The following is a 21,234-nucleotide window of genomic DNA, read 5'->3' on the forward strand; positions in this document are numbered from 1 at the left end:
TCCCAACCTGGGGTTCGGGACACCCTTAAGGTGGCACCAAAGATCTCAGGGGAGTACCAGGCTCTGTCTGCCCTGCAGTTGCTAAAATCAGATTTGCACATATTAACAGAAATTATGGTACAACACTGATTCATACAATGGTTTTTGGTAAAATAATTTGTGTGTAGGACTACTTTGTTTGGATTTACAAAAAATAATCCAAATAAATGTTAATTTTTGCCACAAAGCATCAGAATTTTTTTCAAGTCAGTCCTGTAGGGGGCTCAAGTTGTCTTAGATCCAAGTAGGGGGCTCAAAGGAAAAAAGGTTGGGAACCACTGTCTTAGGTCAAGATAATCCTGATATAATACCACAACATCTCTATGACATTCATGAAACACACAGCAAACACTGAAAAGCTGAGTGTGTAAAACAAAGACACTGTTTGGATGTAAACCATATAAAAGCTCTAGTCATCAAGTGTCTTCAGTGCTTTACATGGGACTTTAATGTAGTGTTGTGCCCGGCGTGTCTCCGAGGTCAGGAGAAATCACAGCAGAACTTGGTGAGCTGCAGAGGACAAAAAGCCGTCCATCTGTTCTCTCATTGCAGGGCATGTTCCTCCACTCATTTGGCAGACTTGAGAGTGCTCCCATGCTCGCTCTGTGATACACTCTAATTGGCTGTGAATGGCCCCTCGGTTCGCTCAGGGCAGCCTTTGATGAGCCTGGAAGGCTGGCTGCTTAAGTGGCTTTTGAGTGAAGCCCTTCACGAGAGGCTGAAAGCAGCTCGGCTGCTCGCACAGATAAGATGAGATGCGGAAACAAGAGCTCATTAAGCGTGCAGTCAAATGTGGCACTCGTGATGAGAAACAAACACACTGTTGTAGGTCAGAGCACGCCGACGTGAAAACTTCAGCTGATAGAAAGAGAACATTTAACTACGGCTTTTAAAGATCGTTATTCCAGAGACGTGTAAAATCAGTCACTAGTTTGTCTGCTACAGCCCGAAGTTTTACAAACACGTCCAACAACCACAGAGCGATGTTTTCACAGGTTACCAAAAGTAAGAAATAGATTTGCATTAATTTAGTTTCACATCCATCACGGATAGACCTGGCTGATGTGAGCCTTCGGGCTCTGCTTTGTGTTCTTAAAATCAGGTCCACATAAATGTCAGGAAACTTGATTTGTGGACAGATACCAGTACCCACAGACTGGGAAACAGTTTGGATTACTGTTGAGTCCAAATATCCCCAATTTAAGCAGATATTAGCCAGTTTTTCTTCCATTTTCGCCCGCTCCTCACAGCGTAGACTTCTGTGTTTTGCAGCCCGGAGTCGAGCAGCTGAGCAGCTGTGTCATGCGCTGACGTGACATCAGTACAACCCCCTGTTGTGTGTGTAGCTTCACCTTTTTGGTACGGATAGGTAAGACTGGTACCCCTATGGAAGGGTGCCGAAAAGTGGGATGGTACGGGTCAGTTTTGTGGGACCCTTTCCAACTTTTGCTCTATGGAAACACAAAAAAAAGCGTGCTGTTCTGCACCGAACTGAGCCAGACAGCTTGGTGGAAACGACCTATGAATGAGCTTGGCAAAATATATAGAGTTCCTGATAGACCACTTTCTTCCATTGTAAAGAAAATAAGAACCATGCCTTCCATAGAAAAATTTTCTTCATGCATGACAATGCACCATCTCATGCTGCAAACAGGGCCCCCATCCTCCCCTGACCTCAACCTTGTTGAGAACCTTTGGAGCATCCTCAAGCTGAAGATCTATGAGGGTGGGAGGCAGTTCACATCAAAACAGCAGCTCTGGGAGGATATTCTGACATCTTGTAAAGAAATTCAAGCAGAAACTCTCCAAAAACTCACAATTTCAATGGATGCAGGAATTGTGAAGGTGATATCAAAGAAGGGCTCCTATGTTAACATGGAACTTGGCCTGTTAAGATGTTTTTGATTGAAATAGTTTTGATTTCAATAAATATGACCTCCTAATGCTGCAAATTCAACAAATGACCATTTTCAGTTCTTTACAATCTATAAAATGTTTTGAAACTCTGTTGTGGATAATAATTTGGAGCAGCGCACTTTGAGTTTTTTATTTAGAAAAATAAAATAGGTATGACTGGGGGGTTGGTTTAATAAAATCTAAATTATGCTCCAACGGTTGATAACTTGAAAATTAAGCTGATTGCCATTTGCATAGACTATTTAGGAAAATTAGAGAAAAATATCATTTGCATAATAATTTGGAAAGCAGTGTGGATCATACTCAACATGGCAACCATGCCCAGAGCAGTGATGACTAGAAGAAATCATCCTGATGGACCACACCTGGTTTCTGATCAGTCTGTTGGTGAAGGTGGTTTTTCCTCCACTGGTTATGCCGGCAATACCGATGATGTACTTCATGATTTCAGAGCTCATTACAGTTAAAACAATTGATGAACAAGGATAATTACTTTTATGGCCAAAGTTTTACAATAAATGCTGAAACTTTTACTACATGGTAAATCCTATGGACAAACACATCTAGCACAGTAAACCTTTAGTTGTGATTTTCTTGTTTTGATTGTTGATTGTAAAATCATCAGCACTAATATCGACCATACCAAAAGAACTGGAACCAGTTTCCAGTACATGTTTGTCCTTCCTGTCCTCTGTTTACAGGAAGAATCATCAGCATAAAAACCCTAAACAAGCATGGAGCTGCAGCGCTGTCGACTCACCTCTATGACTTCATAATAATGAGGAGGCGAGCCCGCGCTCTGTATTAAATCAGCAGCATGCATTAATTCTAATCAGCACGGGTAGCCAGGCTTGACCAGCAAGGCCCAAGGGGCTGAACCTGGTGTCTCTGTGGGTGTCTATGTGAGAGTGTGTGTGTCACATACACAAGGCCAGCCATGCTGAACCATGCTCTTCAAGGTTCAGTGCAGCTCTGCTGCTGCAGCGAGGCTCTCCGTGCACGTTTTGTCAGAGTAGGTGGTCTCTGACCTTTCAGCAGCCGTCTCCTGAGTGAACCTGACGAAGCTGTGGCCTTTTAACAACCGCCAGCAAACATCACTCAAAGCACATCACATGGCATTTACTGTTATTACCTTTATCCTTTGGTGGCATCTTTGCAGGATTTGACTATGAATAAAAATGTGACTTCAAAACAAGAAGAAGGCCAATCATCTTTTCATATCCACACAAGATTCATTTTAAGTATTAAAACATTATTGATACATCTGATTGGGTTTCTTCCTATGAATATAAAGCCACTTTATATCTTCATATACTGCATTTCAGGTCAATGGAATGGATTTATCCTCAGAGTTATACAAGAACTGATCTTGCAGGGAAAGATGACATAATCTCAGTCCCAAAACAATCAATCTCACCACGTATTCAGTTTTTCCTGTTTACTTCTGTATCAATGCATAAAGGTGGACAGATGCACCTAAATCCTCACAGCTGCTTATATTATGGTAACTTTCACTAGATAAAGAGGATTCCAAGCATAAGTATAAATCAGATGAACCAGTAAACAAGGTGTAGCCTTTGGCAGCAAGAGTAGATACTTTTGAGGAGTCAAATATTTTATATATTATGCAAAATACACTTTTTCATGCTTTTCTAACAAAAATATGTGCCCCTGGCCTGTCCACAATTCCCCCAAGAATCAGAAAAATCCATTCCCATCCCCCCGTCACTTTCGCAACCTTTCAGAAAATGTGTGCTGAAACAAGCTGCTCTCAGATTTTCCCCTTATGATGTCATGTGGGGAGTTAGCCCCACCCCCAGGTTCGGCTGGCCCTCCCTGCTTGGAAGATAGTCCTACCCTCCTCTCCTGATCCTCAGCTGAGAGGAGGATCAGGAGAGCTGCATCCATATAGCCACATCCATTTCCTGAGAGGGGTGGAGTCAGACAGGTCAGTAACATTTAAAGCCGCAGACACAAAAACAGCTTGCTCTGAGCAGGGCTGGAACAGAGGGATTTTTAGACATGCAGAAATCCGATATGGAGTTTTGGGGACCCTGTGAGACCAATATAAACTTATCTTGAAAGGGTAAAATATGTGACATTTAAATGATATTTTCATTTACCTGGTCCTTTGTGGCCTATATTGAGTAATCCCCTACCCCCATGCAGACATACTTTAGCTCGTGGCCTTCCTCTGGTTCATCAAGAAACAGGTCTCAAACTTATTCTACCCATGTGGACGCACATATTTGCTACAACAAAGTAAATACGACTCTCTATCATTTTCCTGTCTAGTTTGACTGATAACTGCTTGTGGTGCGTGGAAAAAATGACCTCAAATCTCAAAATCCTCTGTGCGTGAGACGTGCATATCAGTGTTTGATTCTCACGTATATAGCAATCTTCTTCAATATTTTTAGTGTGTTTAGACACAAATTTTAGATTTCATGGACTTGCAATAGAACCTGTCTGATAAAGTGAAGTAGGCTACAAAATCTCAAAAAGCAACACATAATGCTGCAATCTAAAAAGAATCAAGAACAGATGAGAAACAAAGTCACTGACATCTATTAGCCTGGAAAGGGTTACAAAGGCTTTTCTAAGGCTTTGGCACTCCAGCAAACCCTGGTGAGCGCCATTACCCACAAATGGAGAAAACTTGGAACAGAAATTCAACATCCAGCTCATCCAGGAGGTCAAAAAAAAAAAAACAGAAAAACATCTAAAGTGCAGGCCTCGCTTGCAGAGACAGATTTATTGCCACACTGAAGGGGCAATATGCGTGTGTATTTAAATTTAGAGGATTATAAAACCAGTGCTGGACAACTGCGCTTCATCTATTCATCAATCAATTTTTGATGCAGATGCTAAATTAGTTAATAATTGTGTTTACTTAATCATGATCACAGTATCAATCAAAATAATCATGATTTTATTTTTGCAATTAATAAAGCATAACAAAGTGCCTCTTCATGACATAAATGTGTGACTTCTGTATAAAAGTAGCTTCTGTCTCCATTTGCTCAACTGTGTGCTAAAAACCTCTCAATATCAAAGAGAGAGTGATCATTTGTTAAATAACCATACAAATTTGGATCTCTGTAGCATCATAACAGGCTGGAACAAGTTTTATAATGAAAAAAAACATACTGCTTGTATTTCAGCCAAGTAGAACAGCAAAAAAGTAGTTTAAGGTTCTAAAAACATAATCAAAGGTTTTGGCTGTCAAGCCTTGATCACATGCCTCCTCTGACCTGAAAACAAGCCTTGTTTTGTGCTTAAATGATTAGTTCAACATGTGGAACTGAGCTGGAAACATGCACCATAAAAGCCCTTCAAAACAGCCCACTGTGCTATGAAAGCTTCCAGTCAGTGAGTTTCTCACTATCAGACACCCGCCATTTTTTATTGCTGTTGCCAGTCAGTGCTGACTTAGAACTGAACAGTTTTTGCAGAAGCTTTTTCATTCTTTTCTACCAGCACAGCCCATTTTGATGAAATGGCCAAAGGAAATGTATTTGCTTAGTTTGTTTCAAAGCAGGCAACACAGCTGTCATAGCAATAAAATAAGTGTTTTAGTACCTTGGACTTGAGGGCCCAGTACTCCTCCGTGCCGTACTCCACATGTTTGAAAGCGGTCAGGTAGTCGTAGCTGATCACCGCCGTCTGCAGACAAACAGAGCAGTGATAATAAACAACTGAGGAGCCAATAAGAAGTCACAATTTCGTTTTTGAAGTTTTCATGTATGCACAAAATTCCTGAAAATCTCCTAAAATTTAAAGCTAAAATTTCACCCTGACTTAATCCAGACCTTTTCCTGCCAGCACTAATATAAAATATCTTAGTGAAGTCGAGGTAAGCTGATGTTTGAGCAATTGCTGCATAACCTGATGGGGAAACGTTGTAGTCCAGAATCTCATAAAACCATATTTTATCCGCAACAGAACATAAACAACATATCAAATGTTAAAACTGAGACATTTTACCATTTCATGGCAAATTTTAACTCATTTTGAATTTGATGGCATTTCTCACAAAAGGAGCATTTTAAAGAAGCAGGGTCTCTCAGAAGTAAGATGGGCCATGGTTCACTAATCTGCCAGAAAACTGTGGAGCCATTTCAGTTTTTAAAGTCAGTAGAGAGCAGAGATAAGAATGCAAATCATGTAAAATGGCCTAATAAAGAAATGCATACCGATGTTCCATCCTTCAAGTGTCTAAGGAAGGTCAGCCAAGTTTCTCATACAGCGCACAAAGATGGGTGAAAACCAAATCACAAGTCACATTGGTGCACTGAGTCAAAAGACAGCAGCATGAGCTCCACATATGTGACGTACTTCTCACTAATCCCTGCTTTCATTAATGCAGATGCACAATGCTGCTGCTACTGGCAAAGCTTCACCTCCTCCACCCCAGCCTCCTCCTTCATGGCATAAAGATTGTTACACCTTCATATTCAGATTCATGCTACTATGGATTAATTGCTTTTGAACTAATTTTATTGTATTCAATATGCATATTCATAAATGTATCCATCCATTTGGGGGTTTCTAGCTATGTGATCCCTGGAAAGTCAAAGCATGCCATTTGACTTGAACTAACTTTAGTATTACAAAATGTTGTGTTGTTAGCAACAGTTCACACATGCATGAGTAAACACACACACAGACATACACATGCCCAGGAGGAGGAGGTGTTTGTGTCTGAACATTTTGAGCCTTAAATTAAATCAAACGCTAATGGAAGAGTGGGTAGTTAATCGAAAATTAGATTAAATTGCAATATGGCCTGCTGAAATTTTTAAATCCCAAAAGATGTAATATTTCTTTAACCTGAAATTTCTATAATTTATTTATAATAGCAGTTTAATACTTTTTGCAGCAGTTGTTCATTACAGATCATGCAATCATCCACAGGCATTTTTTAGAATAGTGTTTCTTAGTGTTTTTCTTATTAAATGTGAGAATTACATAATAACTATAACTTCCTTCAATACATCAGTTCCTTTCAAATTTGCAATGGGAGTCAAAACCATCACAATTAGATATTTTCCAAAATTGTATAGTTCTAGTTTTATCTAATAATGTGTTCTTTATAATACAGAATAATTTATTGCTTGTGTTTGTTGGTTAAAATAACACAATATAAGGAACTTAAGAAATAATCGCCTATTAAATTGCAATAGCAAAACCGGGTGAAAAATCGCAATTAGATTATTTTACCAAATTGTTCAGCCCTACACTCTATTGTGAAGAAATTACCATTACCTCTGGAATGTAATAAAATTATTACATTATTAGGAGAAATATTGTTGCTTGCTTCCCAGTGTAAGAACAGATGCAAAATGTAACAGGAGGATTTTGGTACAATATCAACTAGTTATTGCATTATGAGCTTTTACTACTCTTCTTTTGTTACATTATCAGCTCTTACAGGCCCGCCTTAACCTTGCAAAGCAGATGGATACGCCCGTTTCCGTGTTTCTCACTGGCGAATCCATCTTACAAAGCTCCCATCTGAACTGTTTGGGCCTGGTTAGAAAGTGACAGGACCAATCAGTGACGAGGTGCAATACTTTCAGGCTTGGTGGAGTCATGACGTAAGCAAGCAGCAACAACAGACTGTTGCAATTATGGCAGAAGAGATTAGCGTGGATGCTGCTAAAGCGCCAGTTTTATCAGAACTTGACGAAATATCTTCATTAAAAGAAGAACAAAGGACAGGAAAGAGTTGTTTTCTTTTCAAAAGCGACAAAAGTCATACACTGACATGTCTACAGTCGCCATTGTTTGCGTTATTCCTTGCTAGCTGTGCACGCGCACCTCGGTCACAACTGCGTCACGTGTTTTGTTGCTCTGATTGGCCCATAAAGACGTGACAGAACGTTCATCCAGTCACACTCCAAGTTTTTTCCAAATCCTCTGCCCTTTCCCAAACACTTAGTATTGAAGGTTTTCCAGATGGATATGTGAAACAAATCCATCTGGCGTGTCAGATTAGGCCTGCCTGCAGTTCAGACCTTTCCCTGACAGAAAAAAATGGACCATCATAAAATGAAAAATCCAGCAAAGAAGACCCAAGACTGTTGGGCAGCTAGAATCCTACATCAGAAAGGAATGGGACAACATTCCTCTGGTCTCCTCACTTACCAGACATTTACAGACTAAGAAGAGGGGATGCTACACAATAGGAAACATGGCCCTGTCCCTACTTTTTTTAGATGTGTTGCTGCCAACAAAATGAGCTAATATTTTTCATGAAATGGTAAAGTGTCTCAGTTTCAATATCTGAAATGTTGTTTTATGTTTTATTGTGAATAAAATATGGGTTTATGAGATTCGACAATCATTGCATACTGTTTTTATTTACATTTTATACAGCGCCCCAACTTTTTTGGAACTAGGGTTGTAAAAAAAAATCAGACCTCTGTCATGCAAAAGGTTTTACTCCGATAAATATACTTTTCAAAAGTTTACATCAACACAAGCTGGGCGATTTATGCAGATAAAATCTAAGATGACATGACCAATTCTTGTTTTTCTTTTCAACCCATTTTCAAGATTTGTTCCAATCGAATATCTTTAATCTGATCAGATCAGACTTTTTCATCAAGCAGGCTCAGGTGAGACACCTGTAGACTCAAAGCAGAGACGTGCAGTAACTCACGGTAGCCGCGGCTCGTCCAAAGCGGATCACACTGAGGTCATTGAGGTCGAGCTGTTTGTTGTAGATGTAAAACCCGGAGGAGGCGAACACCGCTGTGGCCAGAGACGAGACTTTGAGGAGTCGACCAGCCATCAGGGGTGCTGTACGGAGAGGAGGATGAAGAGCATTTCAGAGTGGAGGAAGTTAGGAAAAACAGGCGATCTGTGCGTGCAACTTAGCAGTAGATTTCTGGGAGTGCTGTGCCAAACAGAAGTAGCTTGAGTTTTCTCATAAGCCCAAATTTTATTCACAATAGAACATAAACGACATATTAGATGTTGAGATATTTTTACCATTTCATGAAACATATTAGCTCATTTTGAATTTGATGGCAGCAAAAAAGCTCAAAAAAGTAGGGACAGGGCCATGTTCACCGCTACGTTGGATCTTCAATTCTTCCAACAATAATCTATAAATATCTGGAAAAATGAGGAGACCAGTGGCTGGCGTTTTCAGAGTGGGATGTTGTCCTATTCTTCTCTGATGTAGGATTCTAACTGCTCAACAGTCCAGGTTCTTTTTGGCGGATTTCTCCATTATGATGAGCCTTTTTTTTTTCTATCGGACTGCATGCCAGCCAGCTCAGACCACTTTGAAGGCATACTGTTGTCATGAATGGGGCATGTGGTTTCACATTGTCTTGCTGAAATATGCAAGGCATTGTCTGGGTGGGGGCATATGTTACTCTGAAACCTCAGTATACTTTTCAGTATTGATAGTGCCTTTCCAGATGTGTAAGCTGCCCACGCCACTGGCACCAATGCAACCCCAAACCATCAGAGATGCAGGCTTTAGAGCTGTGTGCTGCTATGAGACTGGATGGTCTCTCTCCTTTTTAGTCCACAGGACACAGCATTCATGGTTTCCAAAAAGAATTTCATACTTGATTCATCTAACCACAGTGTAGTTTTCCATTTTGCCTCAGACCATTTCAAATGATCTATGGCCCAGAGAAGGAGGCAGCATTTCTGGATTGCGATCACTTATGATTTCCTCTTTGCATGATACAGCTTTAACTTGCATTGGTGGCACAGGGAACTGTGTTGACAGACAGAGATTTCTGGAAGTGTTCCTGAGCCCATGCAGTGATTTCTAGTCCAGAATCATGCAGTGTTAATTTTGGCAGCTAGTTTTAATTTTAGTTTTAGTCTTAATCACATTTTATTCATTTCAATCCTTTTTAGTTTTAGTCTAGTTTTAGTCGACGAAAAATCAAAACATTTTAGTCTAGTTTTAGTCCATAAAAGTCCGCACATTTTAGTCTTTACTTTTAGTTCAAGCATTTATTTTCTTGCCTAAATCTGGTACCAAGTCATGGTAGTGTGTTCTCTGCACTCTGCCAAACCTTGGGTCCCTGCTTTCTACAGCTGAGAGGCAGAATTGCTACAGATGCATTGTATTTAGACAGATTTACTTACAGTGGAGAAATATCACAGATTTTGAATGTCTGACAAAAACCAAATTACATTTTAGTCTAGTTTTAGTCATCTTGACAAAAACTAAATGCACTTTTTGTCAGTTTCATTCATCACAGATCTATTTTTGTAAGTTTTTGTCTAGTTTTTGTTATTGGAAAAAAAGGCTGTCAACAAATAGTTTCAGTCGTAGTTTTAGTCGTCGAAATTAACACTGGAATCATGTCTGTTTTTAATCCCGGGCCATGTGAGGGCCAGAAGATCACAAGCATTGAAAACTGACGTTCAGCCTTGTCACATGAGCTCTGAGATTTCTCCAGGTCCTCTGAATGATGATATTAGATAATAGAACATGTTTCTGAACTTGTCCCACAATTTTCAGATGCAGTTTACTGCAGATGGGTAAACCATTGTGCATCCTCAGTTCTGGAGGACCCTGCCTCTCTAAAATGTTCCTTTCAAACCTTCCCTATTCACTTTTTAGTGAGATGTTGCTGTCATCAAATTCTAGATGAGATGTTTTTTTTATGAAATGTTAAAATGTCTCAATTTTGACATCTGATATGTTGTTAAAGTGGGAAAAAATGTGGATTAATGAGATTTGCAGATCACTGAGTTATGTTTTTACTACATTTTAAACAGCACTAGGGCTGGGCAATTAATTGCAAAGTAGATTAAATCACAATATGGCCTGCTACAATTTACAAATCACAGAAGTTGCAATATTTCTTTAACTTGAAATGTGTCAAAATAGCAGTTTAATACACTCATTTTTGCAGCAGCAGAGACTTATGCACATTATGCAAACATTCCAGTGTCATTTTTTAAAAATGGTTTAAAAAAATCCTCCTTCTTGTGTTTTTTGTTTTAGACAAAATGAGTGGCATAAACATGATGATCTTCAATGAAGCAACTGGTATCAAATCTGCAATATGTATAAAAATAACAGGTTCTTTCTATCTAATATTGATGAAGCTTAGCATTAGTTCATGGAAGTCATACCCCCAGCAGCGGTCAGCTAACAGCCAGCTTTACCTCCCCCACCCCAGCCGCCTCCTTATATAGCTTAAAGCTTGTTGCACCCTTATAACAAGATTCAAGCTTCTATGGATTAATTGCTTCTGAAATTCATTGTTTTCAATTCACATGGTCATTTATGAATCCATCTGTATGGGGGTTTCTAGCCATGTGCTTCCTGGAAAGTCAAAGCATGCTGCTTGACTAACCGAGGGGGCATCTTTAGAGCAGAGCCTTCTCTGACAAATAAACTGTATACTCATTTTGCAACAAATGGTTAAATGTATGATGAGTGTTCCTGACTGAATGTAGGGTATAATATAGAATGCTTAATGCTTGAATTTGTTAAAAAATAAATAAATAAATAAATACATACATACATAAGATGAGGAACCTAATAATAATGGCATATTAAATCGCAGTATCGGGGAAAAAAATTAGATTATTTTTGCATATTTTTCAGCCCTAAACAGCATACACTATTTTGGGAATTGGGCTTGCATATTTTACCAATATCTAGGGGTTATATTTGATATATACTGCTGATATGTACGTCTGATATATCGGCAGATCTGTCAAATCTGCTGATCCTGATATCTTATTTTTAAATCCAGTTCTGCCAATACCTATTTCATGCTGATAGGCTCATGCATCCCGTCTTATTATGGGAGACCAAGATAAAAACAAGTGATATCCAGATGAATATCACATTTATAGTTCCCAGTAACTGGTTTAAATCTAGCTTCTGGAAAGAAACGTGCTTCTTATGTAGTTTCACCATTTTGCATTTGAAAACTGGTCCATTGTACGTGTATCTGTTTGTTCAGATATTTTGTATGAACTTCAGACAAAACAAAAGAAACTCTGGGTGTGACCAGAGCTCATTTTGGAATTCGGCGTGCATCCAAACCAGCTGGCGTCAGTCATTCAGAAAATACACCCATAAAAGTTGGTGCAGTGACACTCAGAGCTCAGGCTCCTTTCACTTAAACTGGGGGCGCAGCAGAAATGAAAACTGAATTTCACTGCTTTTAAATGATTTAGACTTAAGATTGACTTTGTCTTAAGCTAAAGCTAACTGGTTAAAAAAACGATAATGCTCAAAATGTGGCGCTGTTACCTAAGACTTGAGCACGAGCTATGTGAAGACTGGTTAGTGGTTTAGTGACGTTACAGTAAATAAAAACTACACAACAATCACACTGTCATTGGCACTCACAGCGATTTTAAGAAGAGTTTATGTTCTGTAAGTGTCTGTCTTACCAGGGTCTCCACACGCGCTCACTGTCTTTCAATCGCCGGTTTTGTTTTGACCTCTCCGGCAGGAACGTTACGACACGTGAGCGCGACGCATGCTGGTTAATGTAGTTCTACACGCGACCAACGCTACTGAGCCGGGATAGCTGCTGGACTCCAACGACATTCTCTAACAGATATTACCTTGGCACCGCCACCTGGAAAATGTACCTCTCTGTGAATGTATAAGGAAGAATGAATGCTGTAAAATCACGGTTTATTGAATAATAAAGACTACAGCACTGGCGCTCAGAGTGACGTATTTCATGCGCGACACTTAAAGAGACAGTACATGATAAGCAGGGCTGCCAACTTTCCAGAAAAGTTAGTGAGATTTTTAGAGAGAACTGCATGCGCGGAGCTTGCCAAATTATTTTTGGAGTGTGCCAGTGCATACAGCTGTTTATTTATTCATTTATATAGCTTATCTATTTAAAAATAAAATACCAACCTACAAAGAGAGCATGGCACAGGGCAGAGCTTGGCTCTTTTTGTGCATAATGTACTATTGTGTTGATTGAAGACGGGAGTCTGAGACAAACTTCCTTTTTGACAGGTAAGTGTCTTGTTTATTAGCTAAAACCCTTGTTCTAGTGTAGGGTACACACAGGTATTTGGAGTTAACCCATCAATTACTTTTAAGTCTCTGGTACCCCCACTTTTCAATCCCTTCTGATGGCATCATGCAGATTTTTGCTGCATTTTGTTCCTAGGACTCCTAGGACTGTTAACCAGAGTGATTGATTTGCTGCCATAATCAATACGTCTGAGCCCACTGATATGATATTAATCAGAGAGGACTTCACTGAGCTGGAGATCAGCTGATCTCAGTGAATTAATTCAAGAATGAAAACAGTCAAGAACAGATACAGAGAGAGGAGATTATGTTTAAGTGACATGTAGGCTAAAAACTCACATTAAGAGGAATTATGACAAGAACATTTAACTTCTAGAAAGCTGTTTTTATTTGACTGTTTTCAATATTATTTAACCCCTTGTTCTCCTGTACCAGCAGACACACGGAGCTCTGTCTATCCAAATCTACTTACGATTTTAAACAGCTTTTAATTTGTGCTTCTTGGAAAATTTTGAAATGTAGTTTTTACTGTTATCAGGATTAAAAATGCCAAGGAATTTACAAGTACAGAAGGACAAAAATGTATGAACTGGTAAACACTAACTTTGATATTAATCTCCCAATTAACTGTTAAAGTGAGACACCTGGGCATATGTGTGATGAAAACTTTCTTAAACATAATGTCAGAATCTTTGAACAGGAGGCCTGGCATTTAGTCTGTTATAAATACACTCATATAAACATGGATTGTTAAAATTTCTGCCAATTTTAACACATTTTTGCCACTCTAAACCTATTCTTATCAATTTAAAACCCTTTACACCACTTTTTACTGCCGGTTTCGCCACTTCTAAACCAATTCTTGCAACTTTTCATATATTAATGCCTCATTATTGCCACTATCAACCCCTTTTTTTCACTTTTTTTCCCATTTCAACTACATTTCACTGTTTGATATGCCCATTTTGACCAGTTCAACCCATTTCCACCAACTTATCTGCCCCAGTTAACCTATTTTTGCCCATTTAAAGCATGTTTTACCAATTTTTGCCACTTTAAAACTTTTTTTTGCCACTTTTTCATCCTTTTTACCACTTTTTTGTGCCTGTTTTTGCCACTTCAACACATTTTGCCATTTTTTTGCTATTTTTTCCACTGTTATCAAATTTATGCCACTTCTAACCCATTTCTGCTTCTTCTAAAATCCCATTTAACCACCTTTCCCTCCATCTTTTTCAGACTTATTTTTTACTATTTTAATTCTGTTTTTAATAAAAAGTAATTTACATTTTTAGGATGAATATATACTATGGCACAACTGACTTAAAAAAAAGATACCTGTTGCTATGTTAACCCCTTAATGTCTGAAATCATAAATAATAGCCAGAAAATTCTAATTCTTTGGAACTGAAATGTTCATTTAACTTTCTACTGAAATTTTTAAAAATCCAAATTTCCATAAAATTTAACAAATATATTTTTAGTCTTTCATTTTATTCATTAGGTGTTTTTGGTAACTGATAATCCACTTGAGGGCATTTTTTTTGTCATTGATCAGATTGTATTTATAAGTTTGTTGTGTAGTTTATTGAGCATATTGATTAGATAGAGGTATTATGAAAGTATGTATCAAATTTGCAACAACAGGCATTAAGGGGTTAAGAGTGGTTATTATTCAGGTTAAATATCAAATATCGATATGGATATCTAGCTAACTTTATAATGGACCATTATTTTCCTAACCCCCACAGGCCCCCAGCTCTCCCATTTATCCCCCCTTATGGACGGCCTTGTCTGCACATCGCTGTTCTTGAATGTGCATGGCTGTGTTCAACCGTCTTCAGGTACAGTGGGGGTCCCCGGTCTCTGGCACCTTTACTTTGGGGTCACGGGCTGAAAAGGTTGAGAACCCCTGCTTTATAGCACACTCCTGGACCGGAGTCTATGACACTAAAATGGACCTTGAACTAAGAGCTGGTCTAAGTCTAAGCCAGTTCTAACTATAAAAACCTATCAAAAAGTTCAGTTTTAAGCTGACACTTAATGTACTTGATTATGTACTTAACATGTGGAGGGAAATTTTAAATCCTGTTCTCAATTTATAAGAAAAAGTGCAAAAAGAAGGAGACTTGTAATCTCTGGTCAAAGTACTCTTTCACGTGATTTTTCCTCATTATGAAGGTGACAATAATACATATGCATTCAAACATAATTCATGTCAGTATACAGTATATGTTTTCTGAGAATATGCTGTTTCAATCCTCCACAACTTTTCTGTAGATCCATTTAAGTCCACAAGATGGGGCTACAAGCAAATCTACTGTGACCTGGCCTGACTGGCCTGTAGTCACAGACAGCTATAATATTTATCAGTGTGTGTTTGGATAAGAGTATTTGAGTAACAACCAAGTGTTGGCTATGTATTGATATCAATGGCTATAAATAACAGAAAAAAAGGTTGGTCTGGTTTAGTTACGGACAGAGCTGTGCCTCTGCTCGAGGATTCACACAGAGCAACGGATACTCAACAAACTTTTACACACAGCCTGTACCCACTGTCACAGCCGGCACAAATGACAAGACCAAACATAGTTAACATATGTTGCCTAAGTACACAGTGAAGAGTGTTAGCATCTCCAGTCAGAAGATATCAGCAAAAGTATTTTTTACTAAGGTAAGAATTTCACTTTACCATGTCCCTTCCACAATAAATAGCTCATTATCCTTTTGTGACCATCAAACATAACTTACATCACTGCAAATGTTATTCTGTGCCCTAAAAACTCACATATTTCACACTATCCTAGCATGTTAGGTCACTGAGTAATTCCAGAGAAATGCACAAGATGGTTAGCGGGTACAGTTAAGACACAATGTCTTAACTGTACCCGTGATAGAGTTCAGTTACATCACATGCTGTTAGGTTGTGCATCGTAAGGATAACAGGTTACAAGTCATAATAAGACCACAAACTAAGAAAACTTAAATAAAATGTAATATTTGTGCTACTTGAACTGTGATATATTAATAGATGGGTAGACTGTTTAGTCTAGTTAAATATAGTATATATAATATAAATAGCCTATTTAGGCTACAGTTGGTGTTTTATTATTGCTTGTTTACAATAATATTCAATTTTTTTAAATTCCAAGAAAGAGGAATGAATTTATATAGAAATATCTTGTAAAATTGTCATTTTTTAAAAGTTTATTGCATTTACAATCGATGTTCAGTCATCATCAATGGGTTTCAATAGGTGTCTCAACTGTATCAGGGTACTGTCCCAACTGCACACGTATGGGTTATAGTTGAGACGGTACCATGGTAAAAATGCACCTCATGTTTCTGACCTGATTGTGGAAAAAATAAACAACTTATAAATGATATTCATCAGTAATAACTTAGTGTTCAAACAAATTAAACTGCATACGAAAAATCAGTTATTTTCAATGTATATTTTTTGTGCAATATCTGTTCAAATATGGAGAAGCAAAAAGTGTCTCAACTGTACTCAGTTTACCCTACATGTATCTAAAAATCAATCATCAAAATCTCCACATTGATATGCTTTTTATGCGCTATTTCATTCAAATGGCATTTGCATACATTTGCCAAGACATTGGAGGTGAAGAGGGCATAATAGGGAACTGAAACAGATCACTATCAAACTTCCCCAGTAAATTACAGACAGTTTTTCCCCTGAAATGTTTAAACATGTAGAGGAGCTTATTTGGAGAATTCAGGGGAAATCTACAGATGCAAACAGACAGAGGACAGTCAAAATAAACACCATCTATGTGCATTTTGGAAGTTTTCTTTCTTGTAGAGTGAGAGAAGACATGTATGCAAAATAGACCAAAATCTCTAAACTGACCACAACATGGAAACACAATGTTTGAACCTGTAGAGTCCTGTCTGAAACAGCTACTACATTATTCTTACTGTAGCAGGGACGTGCAAAGACATTTTGGGGGCAGGGGTGAGAAAAAGGGCACTTCTCTTAATCTATTCCTAAAAAATGCTTAAAACCCTCCACCTCTGACTTAATAATCAATTTATTCTAATATCCTCACATTCACATAGTTGTTGTATACTCAACTTTTTTCTACAAAATGCATTTGCTGGCCAAAAAAAAAGTCGCCACCAAAAAACGGTCACACACTCTAATATTTTGTTGGACCGCCTTTATCTTTGATTACAACATGCACTCGCTGTGGCATTGTTGCGATAAGCTTCTGCAATGTCACAAGATTTATTTCCATCCAGTGTTGCATTAATTTTTCACCAAGATCTTGTATTGATGATGGGAGAGTCTGACCACTGCGCAAAGCCTTCTCCAGCACATCCCAAAGATTCTCAGTGGGGTTAAGGTCTGGACTCTGTGGTGGCCAGTCCATGTGTGAAAATGATGTCTCATGCTCCCTGAGCCACTCTTTCACAATTTGAGCCCGATGAATCCTGGCATTGTCATCTTGGAATATGCCCGTGCCATTAGGGAAGAAAAAAATCCATAGATGGAATAACCTGGTCATTCAGTATATTCAGGTAGTCAGCTGACCTCATTCTTTGGGCACATAATGTTGCTGAACCTAGACCTGACCAACTGCAGCAACCCCCTAGTTAAATCCAGGTGGCGACTTTTTTTTTTTTTTTGGGCCAGGCAGTGTATATCAATCACACAAAAACAGTGTCTTTTTTAGTTTTTGCTGGGTTTATCATAAGAGCAAGCAAAAAAGAAATAAGCTATGACACCATGGTCATGATTTCTACGCTGCTAGTCTCTAGTAAATATTTAGAATAACTGACTGTAGCTACTAGGAGGGGCATGGTGAAGGAAGAGTTTTCAAGAAAAGAAAAAAATGCACTAATAATTTGTTTATTTTTGCACAATAAATTCTTTGAACTCTTTTGGTGTAATTGAATTTAAAAGTACTTCAAAATAAACATTATCATCACAGTGAACTGACTAAAAGACTTATCTACATAAATAAGCGGCCAAACAACCCTCCAAACTGCTATTAGACCAATGATTAGTTGCAACAATAAGGCTTAGTGCATCTGCACTCCTCTGCTGCTCACTTTGTTAATTTTACTGGAAAAAAACAGCAGAAATACTGAAAATCACTGCAAAAAAGAAATATTGACAAAATGGAAATGGCATTTTGCTGCAGACATGAGTAAAATGTAAATGATTTGAGCTTCTATAGCCAAGCAACAGAATACAGAATTTCCTTATACGAATGATCCATTATCATTATTATTATTTTATTTCTATCATTATTATTTTTATCATCGCTCCAAACAAGCACATACTAACAGATGGTAACATGATCTTAGTTTTAGTGTATCTTTCACATCTGGAGGAGGTCTGTCTGTCTGGTATCAAATATCTAGTAGAATGAATAGTTTTTAGCTGAGGAGCCTACAGTCAGAATAATGTAGTAGCTGTTTCAGACAGGACCCTACAGGTTCAAACATTGTGTTTCCATGTTGTGGTCAGTTTAGAGATTTTGGTCTATTTTGCATACATGTCTCCTCTCACTCTACAAGAAAGAAAACTTCCAAAAATGCACATAAGCTCCTCTACATGTTTAAACATTTCAGGGGAAAAACCGTCTGTAATTTTCTGGGGAAGTTTGATGGTGATCTGTTTCAGCTCCCTAATATGCCCTCTTCACCTCCAATGTCTTGGCAAATGCATGCAAACGCCATTTTAATGAAATAGTGCATAAAAAGCATATCAATGCGGAGATTTTGATGATTGATTTTTAGATACACGTACCTCTAGTCACCTGTTGTCACTCCCCTTTAGTACAGTAGGTTAGCCTGTATGACCATGATGAAGAGCCTTAACTAAACCGAACTTATTACATCAGCTACACTGTAAGCCCGGATGAGTTGAATTTACTTAAAAATTTTGAGGTAACCAGTTGCCCTAAAACATTTAAATAATGTATAATGAAAACTTGAGTAAATTTAACTTAAGTTTTTAAGTACAACAAACTAAATGCCAAGTTGATTTAACTTTAAATCTCTTGCAAAGTCAATTGCTCCCAGTTGTTCTGGTTATCTATTCTTCTGTAATAACAAATCAAATCTATGTCAGTAGTAATTCAACTCCCATAGTCTTAAATTTAACACCTAAGCTGAGTTTATATAGTTCCCCAATTGAGATACATCGTAGCATTTAAGTGCTTCTTTTCCAAATATGAAGGTGTTTTTTTAACACCATGATCATTTTTTAAGTGTAATACTCAGGTAATTTAAGAAGAAAGCTGTTACATAATTGAGCCTTATGATAAGCAGTAGACACTTACACTTTGCTCACTCATTCAGTCTCTGTTTCTTTACAAATACACTAGACTTGGTTGCCACAGGCAGAAAGTCACTTACTCAGTAAACTGTTTCACTCATGGTGGAAAGTTTAAAAACTTAAAGGGTTACTGCTACATTTTGGCAAATTCGCCCATTGCCATAATTCCTATAGTCTTAGTAATAGGTTCGTTACCTTCGGTTGTCGGTGCAAGCTATTTTTAGATCGCCGCTGCCGAGTTTGGACCTGCTGTGCCAACTCAATGTAAGCAGACGGTATTCCGGCTTTCCCTCATCAAACTCATCAAATACACAATCCAACAACTCCAAAACGCTCTCGTGGACAAGTTGTGATCTGCACATTTACCCCGCTATGAAATAATAACGTATAATTATGTAAGATTACGACGCATGAAGCAAATACTAGGAACTATTTCTTGAGTAAACCACTGGGTGGAGTGACACAGTGCAGCAGCCATGCCTGGCGTGTAGTTCTGGCTTTGCATTTAGCTTTAGCTCTCTGGACACTTGCCTCGTCACTCTGCTTTGCTTGCTTTCTTTCTGCCAATCTGTCCCATTTCCTCAGAGCCTAAACTTGTTTTCCATTCCAAGGTGCGTCGGTATCACCCACTTTGCAGCTTGCAGACATTAGGTGTAAAGTACCCAAGACGAGGGGGGTGCTCCAGGCAAGGGGTGGTTTTGTCCTGGCCAAATGGTTTAAAAGGCTGGAATCCTTTGGGGTTTTGCCCATGCAGGTTCGAGTTCCACCAACAACAGTGATTTGGAGGTATGTGTGCACCCGACAGTGGAGGTTTATTCCTGACAAGCAGACGAGTGGCTCACCAAGGAATTCAGATAACAATGCCCTCACGGCAACAAAGTCATGCCCACATCACTCTCATGACTCCAGCTAGCCTCCCACTTGTTGGACAGAAGTACATCCCTCACTCAGATGGGCAAAGACTCTCACACATAGGCCTCGTTAACCTTTTCAAATTTTCTATGGTTAGCAACAGCAACAGCCCTTCCGAATAGTCATGCACAAGGTCAGCCCCAGCCCAGAGATTGCCAGCTCTAGTGCTCCATCTGTTCTGTACAGGCAGAGGGGATGTAGCTCAGTGGTAGAGCGCATGCTTTGCATGTATGAGGCCCCGGGTTCGAGGCCCCAGGTTCAATCCCCGGCATCTCCAACAAAGTTCCTGCTGGTGTGTCTCCAGTCTGAACAAGGGTGTCAGTGACACCAGCGGACAGCCACATGACCTGTGGACTTCAGGCCTGCTGCCTCTTAGCAACATCCTTCAGCAAGACAGGTCCTCTTGCAGGAATTGGTGCTTCTCTTACCCTGACATCACATATTTTCCTGTGTTGGACAACAATGTGTTGGTTTGTACAATACGTCCAGAAAAAGCATCTGCTGTGGTTGTTGTGGCTGAGAGGTTAAGGCGATGGACTAGAAATCCATTGGGGTCTCCCCGCGCAGGTTCGAGTCCTGCCAACAACGTGAAAGTCTTTTGAATTCTCCCAGAGACCAGGTCTCAAACAACAGCTACTTTGGAGTTGCAGTACATTTAGGTTTCTGCATCAGATGCAGAAAGTAGAGACTTGACTCAACCTGTATTGAAATGTGTTGAAGACATAATGAATGTTTGCTAAACAAGCTCACTTGGGTCACTTCAGTTTCTCATGCCCAAACTTGCTTTTCCATTTGTGTCTAACCATGTGCTTTTTCTTGCACTGTCTCATAAAGTATAGGTCATTGGTGACTTCATCAACAGCAGTGTTGGCAGTCCAATCCAAATACGTAGTTTGTTGCGGAAATTCAAACAACACTTTTGTCTTGGCGGTGGTAGAGTGTTGATCATAGTTGCATTGGAAGCAGCTGACCTAGGTTCCATTCCCAGCTATTGAAGCCAGTTCTTCTCAGCCAGTGCATACAACTGATTTGTCTTCTCCTT

General features: G+C 38.9%; 1 protein-coding gene and 2 non-coding genes across 3 annotated transcripts in view; 2 read left to right on the top strand and 1 right to left on the bottom strand.

The window, feature by feature from the left end:
• Positions 1-12,406, bottom strand: part of adck1 (aarF domain containing kinase 1) — a 123,153-nt gene extending 110,747 nt beyond the window's left edge. The window contains exons 1-3 of the mRNA XM_041811868.1: positions 12,358-12,406; positions 8,624-8,763; positions 5,539-5,622 (exon numbers count right to left, since the gene is read on the bottom strand). Coding sequence (XP_041667802.1) covers positions 5,539-5,622; positions 8,624-8,755 — 216 coding nt within the window. The 5' untranslated portion in view covers positions 8,756-8,763; positions 12,358-12,406. The remainder of the gene's footprint in view (positions 1-5,538; positions 5,623-8,623; positions 8,764-12,357) is intronic.
• A 7,977-nt stretch (positions 12,407-20,383) lies between these two features.
• On the top strand, positions 20,384-20,469 carry trnaa-ugc. The gene has a single exon. It is a non-coding gene; the product is annotated as a tRNA-Ala (tRNA).
• Positions 20,470-20,698: 229 nt separating this feature from the next.
• trnas-aga lies at positions 20,699-20,780 on the top strand. The gene has a single exon. It is a non-coding gene; the product is annotated as a tRNA-Ser (tRNA).
• Positions 20,781-21,234: the final 454 nt, after the last annotated feature.

This window comes from Cheilinus undulatus, linkage group 18 (genome assembly GCF_018320785.1).
Source record: "Cheilinus undulatus linkage group 18, ASM1832078v1, whole genome shotgun sequence".
In the NCBI taxonomy this organism is placed as follows: Eukaryota; Metazoa; Chordata; class Actinopteri; order Labriformes; family Labridae; genus Cheilinus; species Cheilinus undulatus.